General features: G+C 30.9%; 1 protein-coding gene and 1 long non-coding RNA gene across 25 annotated transcripts in view; one reads left to right on the top strand and one right to left on the bottom strand.

Annotated features, from left to right (window-relative positions):
• bent (projectin protein bent) overlaps positions 1-5,945 on the bottom strand; it is a 48,053-nt gene extending 42,108 nt beyond the window's left edge. For 14 of the 24 annotated variants that reach the window (XM_076405171.1, XM_076405147.1, XM_076405149.1 and 11 more), the window contains exons 1-7: positions 5,261-5,916; positions 4,836-5,193; positions 4,687-4,708; positions 4,460-4,622; positions 3,233-3,374; positions 2,473-2,611; positions 686-889 (exon numbers count right to left, since the gene is read on the bottom strand). In XM_076405171.1, the coding sequence (XP_076261286.1) occupies positions 686-889; positions 2,473-2,611; positions 3,233-3,374; positions 4,460-4,622; positions 4,687-4,708; positions 4,836-5,148 (983 nt within the window). In that variant the 5' untranslated portion in view covers positions 5,149-5,193; positions 5,261-5,916. Of the gene's footprint in view, positions 1-685; positions 890-2,472; positions 2,612-3,232; positions 3,375-4,459; positions 4,623-4,686; positions 4,709-4,835 lie in introns of all 24 variants that reach the window. The other 10 variants (XM_076405161.1, XM_076405172.1, XM_076405163.1 and 7 more) reach the window with 2 other exon arrangements.
• Positions 4,808-11,738, top strand: LOC143197093 (uncharacterized). The gene is made up of 2 exons (XR_013005919.1): positions 4,808-4,947; positions 11,545-11,738. It is a non-coding gene; the product is annotated as an uncharacterized LOC143197093 (long non-coding RNA).
• The last annotated feature ends 7,058 nt before the right edge of the window (positions 11,739-18,796 follow it).

The raw sequence follows: 18,796 nt of genomic DNA, 5'->3' as shown, positions 1-18,796 counted from the left end.
TCCTTAAAAACCTCCATCCTTATCACAGCAGTTTTGGAAGCAATGATTGTCTGTGTTGTTTAAAACACACGCAATTGCAACTGATACGTTTGCACCCAGAAGTTTTGGGAGAAAGTATTTCGTTATAAAACAACCAAAGTTATTTTTCAGAAGTATAATTAATTATACTTAAGTATATGGAGAGGCTTAATATAGTTCTACCCAGTACGTTATATTTATCAAACAATTCCTAACTCGATTATTATTTATTTCAATCAGTTTGGCTAAAACGCATTTCCATTTTTTCTTTAAGATACTGGAGAATGAATCTATTTTTGGATCGACTAAGAGCTCAAAGGCGTGGCGCTTGTCTGACATTTAACTCAAATGCCTCCATAAAAATGAGAAAATGTAGGAACTAACGATGGACAATACTTGATAATAATATGTACCATTTACCTTCAAAATTAATTCATAGTGCTTATAAAATTTCAAAAACTTTAGATGCTATTTTAGGTGTTGATATTATTTCTAAGCAAAACTAAAAAATGATTATTTTTATTGTTCACTCTTTGTTTACTGGAGCTTGTAGTTAGACTGGATGGGTTTATGAGCTGGCTTAATAGATTTGCTGAATATATTGAGATACTGATTGATATAAGTAGTATGTTCTATTGGGTGTGTTCTTTACGTGGATCTATCTTACTTGGGTCTATCGTTGGTCTCGAAATTCAAATTGATGGTGGCTTTTGTGGTCCCATGCGCGTTCCTTGCTACAGCGAAGTATTCGCCTGAGTCAGTTTTGCTCACATTGCTGATATCTAGCCTGGCCAAGTAGTAGAGTTTCTGATCCAGTTCCAAGGATATCGAGTATCGTCCATCAGATTTGACCTCCTTCTTGCCACGGAACCTGCATAACGGACGTCAATACCCCGAAATACGACGCAACAGTGACAATTTCTGACGATTTAAGAACAGAACAGATTTTATACGCAATTAGAACGTAATTAGTCAGAATTAATCTAAACAGAAAGAAGAAATGTATTCGCTTTTTCTAGACGGTTGGTCGATAAACCAAAGGCACATTGTTTCATATTGAAGTATGATACCTAAACGAATTTCAAATATTTTTTTTCTTCAAAAATTGTTGCTTTTATATTTTGCTCCTTTCGTTTATAGCCAATAAATTAATATTATAAAAATATATTATGCATTGTAATATTTTGTTCAAGAAAATTTGTTTTAATGTTCAACTCAACAAAACCAATAAGACGCATTAAAATATTGTTTAAAAATGTATATAACGGATAAAAAATAAGTTAAATAAGTTTAATATTACATGTATTATAAGTTTTCATACATTATGCTATTATTCTTAAAGATGTTAAAGACTTAATTCAATTTTAATCTATTTATAGTATGATCGATAATCAATATCGATAACAATGATCGTTATCTTTGATTACGTTTCATATAATGAGTCAGTCTATAATGAGTTTTTCATTCCCAATTCAAATTTCTGCTTAATTCTCAAACCGTTGGGAAGTACAGACATTTTTTAACACTAATAATATTTGGTTGTATTGATAATAGTTGTACGATTTTTTCACTTTCCCTATATTATTAAAATATGAGTACTATGATGTCATTTAACATACAGAAAAAGTTCGTTTAATATAAAAATATATTTTTTTTATAGAAGTACTAGTATTATTAGTAATACACTAGAGTTTTTATAATGTATTTTTAAATATATTGAAGTAATTAATATTTGTTTAGTACAAATACGTTTTATAAACTAATATATATAGGGTAATAATAAGTTTGAAACAAGATTTACTTAAAATGCGTTATGCTAGAAATGTAATTAATATATCTATTTTTATTGTATTGTATATATGGTAGTTTCTATTACTATATATTAACCAAGAAGAAATTTCGTTTTAATAAAGCAAAGGAAATGCCACATCAATGTTGAGAACCAGAATATTATATCAAAAAAGAAAACAAATACTAACATTGTGAGACTTATTAGTGGAAATAAGCGCATGGACAAAGATCTGAAGCTCCCTTAATTAGTTAGAGGTAACTCAAATAATTAACTTAAATAATTAATAAGGTAACAAACATGAAATAACACTTCAATTGTTATTATTTGACAGACCGGAGAAAGATGAATCACGACCAAGAAGTTCAATGTTTTCAAGCAATTATGACGTATAAAATTAAATGTAATTTATAATTAGTTACATTAGAAATTGTTCCCTGTTTCACGGAGCTACTTACTCAAATAGTTTAATGATTGGTATATGAACAAATAGTAAGTTTGTAGATATGTATTAGATTTTTGTTCAAACAAATATTGGTGATTTTGGCCACGTTATAAAAATGAATACAGTTGGTGACTGGGCAGTGTTTATTTGTATGTCTGTTTTGTTTTGTTCTGTTCTAGATCGATCAATAACTGCCGTAGTTTTGAATGCGAATACGTACCATCGCACCTCTGGCTTTGGCACACCCACACATCGACACTCGAACGTGATTGTTGTTCCGTCGTCTGTTTGTCTGATGATCGGTCTTTCTGTGAAGGTCGGTCTGATACCTTCTTGTTCTGGTACCGGGGCCTCATCGCCTACGCAGAAACTGCCCTAAACTGGCTATCGCAACTTGGACAGCCAACAACTCGCGCAAACTTACAATGCTTACCGATAAGGAAAAGCTCAGCTTTTAATCGCTACGGTTGTTAAAGATCGTCGCTAAATAACAATAACATTAAATTGGTGTACGACTCTGAAATATACAAGTGTCACATTTTGCAAGAACATGGCCAGAACTCTTTTCGAATCTTTACGACAAAAACAAATCATGTGTAGTGGACAGGTACAGCCCGTCTGCGTTGCTATCACTCATCTAACATAAGCTAAACTCACACAAATTGGAACCTAATGTACACTGATTAGAAATGGGATGTTAAATAACTGCAAATTAAAAGCTGAGCTTAGATTAAGCGTCGGTTAGTCCATTGTACTGTGCACTGAGTGCTGACTTACTTGTCCGGGATTTCAGGGACCATGGGGGAATTCAAGGGGGAGTCATATTTTTTTCGTTCTTTTATTTCAGGGCAGAGGGAGCACTGTTAAAAGCTGCCTCCATTACGGACGGTTATGCTGCACGAGCAGTGGGATTATAATGGAGAGATGGAGACGGCATTTGTCGACACACAAAAGCAGGAGGCACACTACATGTAACTTACTGTCGAAATTGAGGCTGATTGTTGCGTTACTCTCTCCCAGCTCATTCTTTGCCGTCACCTTGTATTTTCCAGCATCCTCAACAGTAACATTTATTATTTCAAGGGTTGCAAAGTATGAGTGTCCGTCTTTATCTATCCTCAACTGAAAGTAAGGATCATAACTCAGTACCTCGGAATTATAGCTCAGCTTTTTCTATTTGAATTTGCTCTGGGATGGTATCTTTACTATCACCCAGAATTACAGTGCAAACATGTTCATAAAAACATACCAGAACATCAAACCATTTTTCTAACATCATAATAAAAGTTTTCTGTGTCGAATATAAAATAATTAAAATAAAACAAAATAATTTTCTTAATCATAACTATTTGCACCTTCATAGCAGTACAATTTATCATAATATAGGTGGTAATATGATATTCAGCATCAATTAGAATATAACAACTAATTAACAAAATCAAAAACCTAAAAAATTGATTAAATTGTAATGACAGTGTTATAATTAGCAGCTATTATAAAAATTGCATTTCCATTAAAGTATTGATAAAATAAAAATCAAAATATCCCATAACAACATCTACAATGTCAACTAATTAGTTTCAGTAAAATAATTTGGATCGAAAAGGAAAATTCTATGATAATAGATTGACAATACAATCTATATACATATTTTGTCTGAAATGAGTAAAACAACCGAAACTGAATAAAAGTTTCTTATTATTAAAAATAAAATGAAAATTTAGAGTTAATTGTTTCCATAAATAATAAAAGTAATAAAAAAACTTAATCACTGATTGACAGTTGACAATTTTGACAGTTGATACAAATGTTAGGAAACATTGGTACTACATGTTATAACTGACATTTATGACACACCAGAAATAATTATTAAAATGATAAAATAATTTAATATAAAACGTATGATCCATGAAAGTGACGGTTATTTTTATGATGTTTATTATTTTGCACTGTAATCAAGGCATGAAGTAAATTGCTGTTTTGTTCTTCCACTGCCATGACAGTTTCGCTGTATGTCATAATTGACACTTTTGACGTTTGAAGTTTTAAAAAATATGATAATTATAGTAAATATCATAATTATAATTGCACTGTAATCCAGGCGTGAGTTTAATTGCTGTTTTGTCCTTCCACTGCTATGACAGTGTTTTAGTGGATAAGATCAAGCCAGCAAGAGATGTAATGATAGAAGAGGGCGTGATATGTACCTTGTGACGTGGACTTTCTTTGACAGGATTGTTATTGTGGAACCAACTGACAACTGGACGAGGATCAGCTTGGATTCGACATTCGAAGAGCAGCTTTTTGCCATCTTCTTCCTGTCGAATGGCCGGTTTCTTCGCGAAAGTTGGTGCCAGTCCATCTATTTGTCTATAAAAAAGAAAACGTAACTCGGTCAGAGCGATACGTTCGAAACCGAGCGTCGGTAACTTACTTTTCTTTCGGCTCGTCCATGGCTAAAAATAAAATTGGATTAGTTAGGTGATCATATGACAAAAGTATTCTGATCGCGATTCGAATAAACAGGCAGTACTGCTTATAGACGGCATATCGATAAGAAATAATAGAAAATAATGTACTTACGGCTGAAATTAAGATTGATGGAAGCTGCCACCTCGCCCATGGTGTTTTTCGCTTTGACCTTGTACAGGCCCGCATCCGACTCGATGACATCGTCCAACTCCAAAACCACCAGGTATTTATTGGTATCGATTGGTTGGATTTTGAAATTGGTCCTGTTGTCTTCTTTGAGAAGGGTATCGCTTCTATACCATTGTATTTCGGGTTGGGGTGAAGCTAGCAGCTGGCATTCGAACACGAGCTTATTACCGTCGTCCTCCTGCCTCAGCTGCGGCTTCTGCGTGAAGCTGGGAGCGAAATCCTCCGCCACTCCCATGCTATCTCCGTTCGGTTATCCTACTATAGTGCACATGAAACTTTCCTGAAAGGCGTAGGAATGTGGTTAAAAAATTGTAACGGTGCTCCTGGTCCAATATCACTGTTATTACTTCTTGGAAGGAGACAGGGGCACTGTGAACACTCAGCACTTCACTATACACACAGTCACGGATGTGCGGGGTACCGTGGTCGAACGCGAATCGGCTGTTCGTTCGTCTATACTAAGGTTTGCTTGGCGGCCTCCAAAGCACTGACTAAAGGAGTCCGACGTCAACTTGTGCTCTAAACTGTCGCGGTGCTCCCTTCCCCCTCTCCCACCGCTAGCTGAAGCTACCGTCGGCGCCGTTCACGACTTAAACTCCACAGGTCAGGTCTACACTATGACTCATTCAGGGACATGTCCACAATCTACTACGCTTATGCCGATCATTAGGCTCATTATCAAATCCGAGACCTATCAGGACGTTCCAGGACAAGTAAATTCGTGTTTCCACGCCCGATCAACTCGTTCCGGTACCAATGGTACTTCGATCCAGGTGCGGGTGTATCGTCAGGGTGTGCGAATATTTCAGTTTAAAAAACCGTACAAAACGCGATAATTCGATAGGAAGAAATATTGTCTACGGCGCTCTCGAAATAAACGTGGGTCGAGTTATTTTTAGATCGTAGCGGAGTAAAAGAGATGTAATTTTATACAGGCGCGGTTCATGCCAAACCATATAGGGCGGCGTGGACGAATCTAAACGACAATGATCGAACAACGTGTGGTTGTACGGACGGACGCTGCTGCAATCCGTGGACGACGTATCGGCCAGAGTTAAAGCTTCCCGATTTGTGGGCTACTTTGTCTGACGGTTTTCTCAGTCGTTCATCGTTTATTTTGAATCAATAATCTTGCCGTTTTCGATCAACGATTTTATTAAATTGATTCGAAATGACTAATTTATTGTCAGATTTACTCATTAGACGTTAAATGACTTTCGTTTTTTACTTACTTACTGCAATTGAAACTTAGCCTTTAATAATTTAAAATCAAATTCTATTTCTATACATATATTAAAAATAATTCAGTTATGGTCCTACGGCATCATTGATGTTTGACACATGATAAAAATTAGAATAGCTAATTAAATAATTATTTTTTTATTTATTCATTGTATTTTTCAAGCTTTTCTTATATTTCTCAAAGAACTATATATTCCGAACACCAGTCAATAATATATGTGTCGTTTTGATCGATGACCCTGATGCCTGGGTCATTTAAGATATCTGGGCGAAAAATTGCACCAAATGATTTTCATAAGCTTGTTCTGAAGCCAGCTCTACGGCAAGATTCATTTACCAAACCACAACCAAGCCTTAGGTGGGCCAACTTTTACAGATTGTTTTTATGTCTTAATGCAACCCTATATTTGCGTGCCAGGAATCTAAATAGGCTTCATTGTTGACTGATAAATCAATATTTTTTATCTTATGTCAAGTTGGGAATATCTCTCCTGATTATGTGATTGTACCATTAATGATTAACCAGCACAGTTTTTTTAAATTTTGATCCTGATCTGCTCAGATTTTTCTCTAACCAATTTAATTGAAATGTATGCCAAGGTATTTCGTTGATTTTGCTTGAGGAAATCGTGAAAAATTATCAATTTCAAGCCTAACAACCAGTAAAGTGAACAACACCGAAAAAATATCAGAAGATATTCGGTCTCTGCCAGCCAAATTGTTATGAAAATGATTATTCTGTCTAAGATTATACGATGCTATCGAAAAATAATTGAAAACGTTCAGAAAATGATTCGAACGGCATCGATCATTTAGGCTGCGATTACCAGTCTATCCGATTGCCTTCATTGCCAATAATAACGGGCAATTATGATAATAAATAGATTTAATACACAAAATATATTATAAAATTTGTAAAATTTTAAAAAAATATGACACTCTTCTTTCAGATAATTTGAAATTTAAGGTCTTATCTGAAAAGGGAGACCGAAGCAAATGGTAGTGTGATAGGGCAAGGCCCGGAGTGTATAGTGGATGTATCTTCACGGCCACTCTCTTTCTCTTATTATTACCGATTATTGCATTCATTGTTGACAGTAAAGAGATTGCTCATGCTCGAGCACCCCTCTTTAATCCTAATAAACGCTTGAGATGACCAATGGTGCCGAGGTGTTTCATATAGGGCGACCTGGATGAATCTAAACGACAATGATCGAATGTGTGGTTGTACGGATAGACTCTGCTGCAATTCACGGACGACGTATCTACTAGAGTTAAAGCTTCCCGATTAGTGGGCTACATTGCCTGATCATTTTGTAAGTCGTTCATCGTTTATTTTAAAGCAATAATTTATTGTCAGATTTACTCATTAGACGTTACTTCATTATTGATTGATAAGCAATCTCTTTGATCTTAGATCAAGTTGGGAATATTTTTCCTGATTATGTGATGATACCATTAATGATTAACTAGTAATTTTTGTTTATTTTGATCCTGATCTGCTCAGATTATTCCTTAACCAATTTAATTGAAATATATGCCAAACTGTTTTGTTGGTTTTGCTTGAGAAAATCGTTAGAAATTATCAATTTTAAGCCTAACGGCCAGCAAATTGAACACCGAAAAATTATCAGATGATATTCGGTCTTTGACAGCCAAATTATTATGAAAATGATTATGCTGTGTAAGATTTTACGATACTATTCAAAAGCAATTAAAAACGTACATGTTCAGAACACGATTCGAACAGCGATCATTTAGGCAACGACTACCGATAGTGTATCCGATTACCTTCATTTTTAGAATAACGCACAATTATGAGAATAAATGGACTTAATACACATAATATATTATAAAACTTGCAAAATTTAAAAAAAAACACTCTTCTTTCAGATAATTTCAATTTTAATACCTTTATATGCTGTCTGAAAACGGAGACCGAAGCAAATGGCAGTGTGATGGAGGAGGTCCGGGGCGTATAGTGGATGCACCTTCACGGCCACTCTCTCTCTTTCCCTCCCTCTCTGTGTTTCTCTCTCTCTCTCTCTCTCCCTCTCTCTCTCTCTCTCTCTCTCTCTCTCTCATCTCAATTATTACCGAGTCAGTAAAAATATACCTTGTCTAGAGTTGTCGTGATGGAAAATTATTCTTATTGATTCAGGTCTTTTTTCTTATTCCTGCTTCCTGATTCAAACGCATTCACTGTTGACAGCAGAGAGATTCAGAGGGCAAGTTCGAGCAGCTCATGATTCACAATTCCTTTCCAATATCATCAAACGCCAATGCAGGCTTTGTAACCTTATGTGGTTCTCCTAATTTAGACCACGATCTTTTTCGCACATTATTGTCCCGAATGATTCACTTGATCCGTCATCAGTTGTTTCAAAAATTTTTGAATTTCGTTTCGTTTCAGCAGCAAATAATAAAAGGAAACTCGATCTACTAAAATAGTTGCTGTTAATTTATGCAGGACAGAAGTAGCGAGCTTCTTTTGGTATCTAGTCTTAAGTAAGTAATCCGAAACTACTTTATGGTCACGAAAATTCATAGAGCTGGTGGAAGATTGGTTCAAAGAAAGAACCCAAAGAAAGGATCAATTTCAATATCAGTTTTTTTCGAAAACGAACAAGGCCGGAATTGCCTGGCGTCTACTTAAACACTCATCACACCATTACACAATTTCTGATGAGCCTGTGCTACATTTATTCCTTTTTAGTGAGTAAAAAAAACGAAAATAACCGAAATCTGTAAATTCTATTTTGAAAACGCATTTAGCTTTGTTAATGAATCATAAGGCTAATATGGAATTATTGAATAAACATTATTAAAGGTATGCCACCTTAAAGCCTTCTATTAGCAAAAACCGAAATTACTTTTTCTCGTTTTGTTTCTTCGAGGTTTCGGCAGAATTTTACCTGCCATCTTCACGCCTTGCTTCCTTTTCTTCTACTTCTTATTTTACGACCTGAACTTAATGGTTGAAAGTCAATATTCACTATCGTCAGCGTTATTTAGTATGGAAATGCTTAACTATGCTCCAAACTACGAAACTTATTAGAAACCAACCTGGTGATTATCTCAATTTTTATTATACTTTATCGATGTCAAACTCTCATTTATAAAGCTCAATGCTATGACATATCAGTAAAGACCCAAAGTAATCTATATTTCTTAAATCATCTCAATCAGTCATGTTATTAAAATCATACTTTTGCTATTGAATAATGCATTTGAAACTATTATGTGACAAACGGTTCTATGACATTTTTGACATTTGGGTAAAGCTATCGCCTAACGAACAAACTTAACCACTAATAATAAAAAAGCTAGAATAAGCAATTAAACGATAAATTCTTATACCATTCATCAAAATCAGCCCCATGTCAAACATAATATAATTAATAACTGTTTCATTCATTATAATTGATATTTTTGAGACGGAACTGGACATCGAAAATAATCATTTTAAAAATGCACTCAAAATTTATTACGAACTGATTTTTACGAATTTTACGACTGCTAGATACATAATTTGAACATTTTTATATTAAAATAAATCATTGAAAGCCATAAAATCGCTAGTTATGAATTTAAAAAATTATAATAAAAAGAACAAAAAAGCAGTAAGATTAGAAATAAATATTTTTTGATGATAGGTTCTTTGTTCCTGATAATATAATAACATAATTTAAGAATAGTTATAATAAATAAGTAGTAAAATAAAATTTATAAAGCTATCTACTATAATATGCATGGATTTATTATTATAAGTTATACAATTAAAGTTTTTTATTTTTTATATTACTAGATAACCAAACTAAGGTGATATTTAATAAATCAATGTACATAAAAATAATATGGATAAAATATTGTAAATAAGAGAAAAATTAATATCTGAATATATTTCATTACTCTGAACCTGAACAGTTATCTTCGTCACATTCTGTCCAGTTTTACAACAGTAATATACAGACAATTAGATGTCAAATCATCAGTGATGAAATATTCAACAAAATTGGCAAATGGTAAATATTCAGAATTAGAAATTAGTCATACCTAATATTTCTAATGTATTGTAAAGACAAATTTTGGAGTGAATATCATTAGATAGATGAAACTCAACAAGCTCACAAATGATAAATATGTAGTTTCCATAATTTCTTTTATATTTAAAGATAATTTACAAACAGGCTTGGATATATTCTGATACACAATCCTGTATATTATATTATTATATTATGTTGTATATTATCCACTTTATTCAAATTGAAATTATTTATTGGGTACTTATTGACAAGGAAACAGTAAAAGTGGGAATTGTTTTCACCTATTGTGAAAATATTATTTAATCTTTATATTTTCTGCTGGGGGAATTCAGTTTTAGTAATCCTTGAACGTTATTTTTAAAAGAGCAACGTTGGCAGTATCTGTGACGGTTATCATTTGTTTCTATCGTCAGACTTTTTTACACGTTTAATATTTTAAGTATATTTATAAGTAACCTGTAGGTTATCCAAAATACTAATATTATAGTAATAAATACTAACATCCGTAACATTATTTTTACATATATTCCTAGGGGGTATTAAAATCTTAGTTTAACTTTGAACACTATTCAATTTTAATTAATATAACATACTTAATACTTATAATCTCATTATTTTACTTTAGTGAAGAGTATAAATTTTCTTCTATCAGTAATGCGCTCATATTAATATTTTGTTAATTATTTATTTATTACATTGCTACTAGCCGTAGTCGACTAATCTACAATTTGTATTTACCATAACAAACTGGTGAAATAATGTTTATGTATTAACACTGCTGGTTTTCTATTAAATATACCTCACTACACTACACTACACAAGATCAAATGGTTTGATTCTTTTGAGTCTGTGTCTGATTTTATCAAAGAGTTCTAATACTTCGATATTACTATAATACTGTCTCCTTGAGTGACAGTCCGTATCTGAAGGTCTCAGTGTAAATAATCAATCCTATAATATTTGGATGTACCTACAATACTTTTAAGAACTTTGTTCTGGAAAACTTCTATTTATACTACTTTTTACGGAATATCCCCATAATTGAATTCCGTATGTCCATATAAGTTTCAATACTTGCTTGTATAATAGAAATATATTATGTACTGATAATTGTAATTTTCTTTCAATTAATTAATAAATTTTCCTATATTTGAACATTAGCTCTTTCCTCCTCCTTTCTACATGTTCCTTTCAGCGAAGTTTTCCATCAAGATTCATTCTGAGGTTCTTAACGTTGTTGCTATATGGAATTATAGTACTATTTATTGTTATTGGTGTTTGTGTGGTTTGATTCATGTAGCTGTACATGCAAAAATGTACTTTCATTAATTTTTATTTTCCAGGTTTGGATCGAATTATTTATATTATCACTTGCCTACTGTAATTTTCATGTGGTTTCTTCACTATTGCCTCCGACAGCGAGAAACGCAGTATCATCAGTAAATGTAGTCGTCGTGATATTTTCCACTTGTGATATATCGCATTTGTAATGTAGGTAAATAATTGATCCCGATACACTTCTTTATGGTACAGCTCATTTAGCTTTTTTATTATAGAGTAGGTTTCCTCTTGTTTGACATTAAACATTCTGACTGTAATATAAGATTTTAATAGTTCAGTGTGCTGTTTTGGTAACATTTTCTGTAACTTATGAACATAGTCATTCTTATACTATCTACCTTATAGTAGATTTATACGACATTTAAGAATATAGCTGAAAACACCTTTTTACCTTCATAGGCTTCTTTACATCTGTTATTTTTTAACTTGCTGAATAGTTGAGTGTTTGTTAATAAAACTAGCGTGTATGTATTAAGTTTTATCTCACTATAATTCATATTAACAGGATTTGGTTATAATATTCTTATTTATTCATTCTTTAACTTTGAATATATTTTTACTGTTTTTTTTATAAAAATTATGTGATATTTTTAAATAATCGCAAAGAAATAAGAAATAATTATTCCTTGTCAAGGAATACGGTGGATGAATGTTAGGATTTAATGTACTATCAGCGGATTTTTCAGGTTCAATGTTATCGAGTTATCAATATTATGTTATAAAATCACTTTATCCTGCATCCTTTTCTATAACCGTTCTATTTTCCAATTTAAAGACAATGTTCATAGTATGATACCAAATATAATTATATCCTAAATATTTTCCTGGCTTTAATGCTTAAAGAACCTAATGTAAGTCTTTATGAAGCGTTATTTCCAATTATTGGTCTTCAAACGTAATCTTTTTTTAACAGAAATCCTAAAAAAATAGAAAAAATATTCTTGTTATGAAAAAGAAGAAAATTTTAAAATTTAATCTCAAGCAAATTAATAAACAGTCTAATATAAAGGTTTTATCTTTACATTCCAGGAGATAAATCTATAAAAGAATAATACATATGAGATTCAAAGTTGAACCATTATTCAAGCAAGCAGAACAGCTTGACTTCAGAAGTACGTGAAATCATATATATTTTTGTCGAGGGTCCACACATATTTCCACAAATAATCCAATGTATCGTTTTTGTGTTTATTTTATTTTACCTTTAACGTACAACTCTCAGAAGATTTTCAATCCAACATATTCGAATGTATACATAAAACCATATATCATATCTCTATTCTGCAACTCAACCAGGCAAAACGAGAGAATATTGGTTTAGCTGTAAAGAAAAATCTGAAATTAAATCTTAAAAGATTTTCATCTACAGAAAGGAAGTTTGAATGACAATGAATAATAAAATTATAGAAATATTAATACATTAATATGTCAGCACTGTATGATTAAAGGCTAAAGCATATAATTGTGATAAAAAAAAAGAAATATAACATTCTGCATTATATATTCCTTGCTCCAGGTGTATTTTTCAATCAATTTGAATGGGCAAGGGATATTATTGTCAAAAAGTCGAAATTATGATGGTTTTTCCATCATTTCTTCATATGACTTTTTCTTGACGTTCTTTTTTTTTGAAAATCTACAATTTAATTTATTATTATTATTCCGCTATATTTGCATCAATGCTTGTGTATTCAATACGAGTGTGGGATAAATACTAACCGACATACTGATGGTGTATTTTCTAAATTAAAATTAAATTAGACTACTTAAGCAATACAAGTTTTTGTAGTTTGGTTCTCTCCAATTTTATGATTTCGTGCACGTTGTCCAGTGTTTGCATTGCTTCTAGGTTGCTGTGATTGAGTAAATTTATTTCATGTTTTAAAACGAAATCTTTGATAAACTGGTAAATCTATTTGATTTTGAGTTCTTTGTGCAGTTCTTCGTTAGTTACGAAGCGATTAAGTATTGGTAATTAATTGATCTTTGTTTTGGCATAAATTAAAATAACGTTGTCATAAATGTATTCAAGGAGGATTTTAAAGGGGACGAAAAAAAATGTAAAAAAATAAAAGGCCACTTTACATTTTACAGTTAGCAATTTACTATTTTTATCACAATAGTATACTACTATTGTAAATTTATTGCGCAATACATTTTTATTGAAAAAATACAAATAATTTCTATTATTTTTGTCGCTTATTTTGATCAGTTTCACAAACTGTTTACATGTTCACTTGGAATTTATTTCATTTGCTGGTTGCCTTTCAAATATTTTATAGAGATAAAACACGTATAAAATTAATAGTCTCGAGTTTAAATTTACAGGGATTACTATAATTTCAATGGAAATTCAAAGTAATGAAAGCATAACTTTAGCCATACAGTTCGTAGGAAAATAAAGTAATAAATAAAGATTTCTTAGAATTGTTAAAACTACATATCCTTCGAAGAATAATATTTTTTCCGATTTTGTCTTAATCAGCATAAGTTTATTTTTTCAAAAATTTGTAGTTAGGTATTAAAATAAATTTGAAGAAATAAATTGTTATTTTAGAGCTTGGTTTTCCTTCCTTTATGAAATTTTGCAATTCCGATGGATATTAAAATAGAAATGACTCTTTCTATCGAACCCGCATTCTCAAATCTAGATTTCCATATAAATGTATTCAGATATATTAGAATGGGGAAAAATAATTTAAGTTTCCTTTAATAAATTTAGTCGCATATCTCTAGTGAAACTTATTCAATGAAGCTATACTATGGCGAGTTCGAAAAGCAACAGTCCATAGTACATACCAGATATAAAAGTCATTCTTCAAAAGTCATGAGCCAATATATATATATATGGTGACGAACGCGATATAATTTTGATGTTGCAGATGAACCTCGCCCTGGTCGACGAAGCACTGAAAAAATCAATGAAATCCTTAATAAAAAGAAACGAAACAAAATGGAGCCACTTTTGAAACAATTGATTACGAGTTTATGATTATAGACTCTGGAGAAGCTTGTGAAACTATTGCAGACCATTGACCCCATGGAAGGTGATGGTGGGATTGGAAAAAAATTGTTCATCATGAGCTGTTTGAACCATTACTTCAATTAACATATTTACTGTCAACGACTAAGCTAATCGAAGAAGATAATTTCCAAAAAAAACTACTAAAATTGATCAAGGGAGAGTCGTTGTCTGTTCCCGACTAAACCAACTGTTCACTGTTGGTTTAGTTCGCCAGGGCCGGAATTACGGATTACCAGAAAACTGGCAAAACGTGATAAATTGTCACTTTCAGGGTTTTAGAAGGTTTAGCCGATTTCATTAACAAAAACGTTAAATTTTATGCAAAAATCTATGATTTACCGAAGAAAAACTGTGTAAAAGAAACCACCAAGTAATAGTAAGTAACTGCATAAGATTTTTAAGCAAATAATCTCTGGGGGCGGAGCTAAAATAAACGAATTCGTACCAGTATAAAAAACATGAACAAGTTTGACAAAGAATGAATCAAACTGCATTTTGTTTAATCATAATTTCAATTAATCGAAAATTCGAAATAATATCAAAGATAGGAGGCCATAGTATAGAATTAAAACAGGATATAATATATTACTCTTTTATGTCCTGATGAAACTATTCCTTAATAACTTTACTCTACGCTCGCATAACCTAAGTTTTCAGGGAAAAGGTTAATATGGTTGTAAAGTTCACCAGTCAACTAAGAGCGCTTAATTTGGGAACTGGGAGCTTTTATATTGTCCAAAAACTTAGTTCCAACTTCTTTAAATTATATCCAAGTCTCATTTTTCTCGTACTAGTCGTTGCTGAAAGTTGGTACCGAACAATTTACGAATATAAGGCCTAAGAAAATTTCTTTTTTCGGTTTAGCTTCTGAGTAATGGGAAAATTTTCTATGCAAATTTTTAAAACAATTACTATCTTTAGACAGAGCTTTTAGTCCAACTTTATGTGAACTTGTGGTAGAAGTATCTTTCTGGTGTCCACTAAAATTGTATGTTTTGTGTCGTGTTTTTTAGCAATAGTTTTTGGGCCTATGTTAATCCCATGCTCTGTTGTGCCTCTCACATATAAAACAAGACAATTTTCTAAACTATTTTTATTTACAAAAAGCATAGAGACTTTGTAACTTTCCTTTATATGGTCTGAATAATCAACAGACAATAAAGCATCAGTATTTCCATTATATAATAATTCACATTATAAACTCACTTTTTGATATAAAAATATGAGAAATTGGTGAATGATAAAACTTTTTATTTTTATTTTCAGAATTAGCACATTAAATAATAAATGAATTGGTTTACACTATTGAAAAATGTTTTGCCATCATTGGCCTGTGTTAATTGAAATATTAAGAAGCAATATGAAAACAACATAATAATATAAATAGTACAATATTAGAACTGTAAATCAAGTTATTTACAAAGAATAATTTTTACCATCTTTCCTTAATTAAAAATAATCCTTTATGGATCATATGAAAATAACTGAACTAAAAATAACTGGAGAATTATGTACCTGATTCGTAATATGTCTCTAATAAAAGTTATGAACCTAAGTGAGATAACATTAAAAATAAATATATTTATAGGTTTAAATACACAAAACCGAATTTTTGGCGTTGGTTATATCAATAATCTTCAAACGTTGCTTCACAGTGACTAATATTAAGCTGTTTTAAAACTGTTGAAAGCAACAATCCTTGGCCCCGAAATACTTGTTGTCATATTTGTCTCATTTTAAAGTATAATTACGCAAAATAAAACGGTTTTAAACGGCACCATTCTCTATTTTTGGGCTACGTTTTGGAAAAGCAAACCAAATGCTCTTTTTTTTTAAACCGGAATATGGATAAATAAACATCTTTGCAGTTTAAGAGACTGTTTATTATTTTTAAACTTGTTTGCTGAAAATATACGGGATAATTTTATGTTTTTTAAGATTCCTTCAAACGTTATAGTGATTTAATACAAATATAGGTTTTCAAGATAAGAAAAATATTATTCTGTTGTTACTTTGTATAGAATATCTAATTGTAATTTTAGGTATTTTTATTAGGGTTTCTAATGAGGTAATTTCAGTTTTGTCGAGTGATTTCTAATAATTAATAGCTACAAACAAAAATAATGTCCAACTTACTTATACCAAACCTAACCTCATTGTGACTTATATAATACTTCTGCAAAACTTTGTACAATATATACAATATTAAATTACAAACATTTTCTTAATTAAGCATTAATTTTTTTTAATACATTAATTGCAATTAATAGTTCCATGATGATTTCATTTGGTTTGTGTTCTTTGGCGTTAGGTTAGGATTATGTTTCAAATATCTGAAATTATATATAGCCCTTGCTAAAGTAATATTATTGGCAGTTAATCTATTTCTTAAAAACAATATTAAATTTTGTTTTATTTTATTATAAATATTACTATAATAATATTTAGTTATATATTATGTGTTATTATATCAAAAAACCAAATAAAGTATTATTTCAAAATGTTTACAATAGTAAAATTTACAATTTACAATAGTATAAATAAAAATATTTGCAAATATTTTTGAAATCATTTCATTATACTGGTCCATAATACAAATGAATATGTGCTAATGTATTTAATTATATTATTTGCAATATTATTTTTGAAATTATGTAAATATATAGAATGAAAAAGTTCAATGTTTTTCATGGCTGTTAATGAGAAAAACAAATCGTTATAGGAAAAGATAATATTGTAAACAACGTTCTATTTCAAGCTTTGTAAGAAAAACACCACCTTTGTTTAAATTTAAAAATATTAATTACTAACTTTTCGAACGTTGTTTGTATCTGGAAATATTATTTATTATCTAGTTTATGTTAAGGTTTGTAACAAGTCCAAGTAAACAAGTGAAATAAGATGCCTAACCCAAAAAAAAATTAAAACAGAATGATTTTTCTTTAAAATATTTGGCAAAAATTCAGTTTTTTATTACCAGCTGTGAAAATATATTGATCTAAAATTGAAAAGCAACGTTATAAAGGTATTGTTACATAATATTTCTCTCGTAGTTTTCACGAAAATAGAATGTCTAGTGGCCGATTCTCAAATTTGTGATATTTTATAATTTCATTTTGAATCAAACTGTTCTGCATTGGAAAGAAAATTTGTTGAAACTTAACACCGAAGACATGCTCGGTGTACACAAACTGTTAAATTTGGATCTTTGTTTGTTTTCTTTCCACAGACCAAACGGATAAAAATATATATTGCTTCGAATAAGTTATTTTTTACATTCTTAATTAAAATATTTACGAATCTTTTTTTTTCCATCTACCTGCGGTTTCGCCAGACTCAACTTTAAATATTTCCGTTTTCTTTTAAATTTCTAGAAAGATTAAAAAAAACATTTGATTCAATATAATCGTTATTTAGTTAAATATCAACATTTAACAATGTACTTAAGAACTTTAAGGAATGGCCCTTTAAAAACTTTCACCTAGATCAGGGATTACTCGTAAGAAGAAGGTTCTACGGTAGAAAGGTTTATTTAAAACAATATAAAGCAAAAAATTCTTCAAAATATGGTTTCAGACAAAAAAATGCTTAAAATGAAGAAATCATGGAAAGAAAGATTAATCATTCTGTTGAAAATGATATAGAAGGATATTTATTTGGAGATAGTTATATTGATTTTAATGTGGTATATGTCTTGACAAGTGTTTTCTTGAAATTCCGCTATCAAGCCATAATAAAATTCTCTATAATGGTGATATTTCTACATTCTTATCTTGTACTATTTATTAATGACATTTCTTGGCCATGGGATTGTATTTTCCGTATAGATTAATACTATTTTAACACGTTTGTTAAGATATGTTGTTACAAAGTTATCCGAGATTTTGCCTTAAAGCATGAGACAAGGTTACTAAATCACAGTAATGTGGAAGACATACAATTACTGGAAAACGTGTACCAAAAAAGAAGATTGAAGCAAACTAAGTGTTACTCTAAACATTAGCTGAAATAGTCTAATTTAATTTTAATTTGGCAAATACATACTGATGTATTTATTTCGCATTCGTTTTAGCATTTCTCGTTTGCATCAATATAATGCAAGTACAATAGTAATACATTCAATGGTAATTTAAGATTGTTTTCAACATATCTAATCTAATGTAAGATGTAGATGTGTCGTCTTGCTAGGAAAATATTTATTTGGAACTTAGAATTAAATTCCCCTATCA

This window comes from Rhynchophorus ferrugineus, unplaced genomic scaffold (assembly GCF_030347505.1).
Source record: "Rhynchophorus ferrugineus isolate W39M unplaced genomic scaffold, kcgeb_rfMv2 rfM5, whole genome shotgun sequence".
Classification (NCBI taxonomy): domain Eukaryota; kingdom Metazoa; phylum Arthropoda; class Insecta; order Coleoptera; family Curculionidae; genus Rhynchophorus; species Rhynchophorus ferrugineus.
Note: the sequence above shows the minus strand (reverse complement) of the source record. Positions and strands in the feature narration are given on the sequence as shown.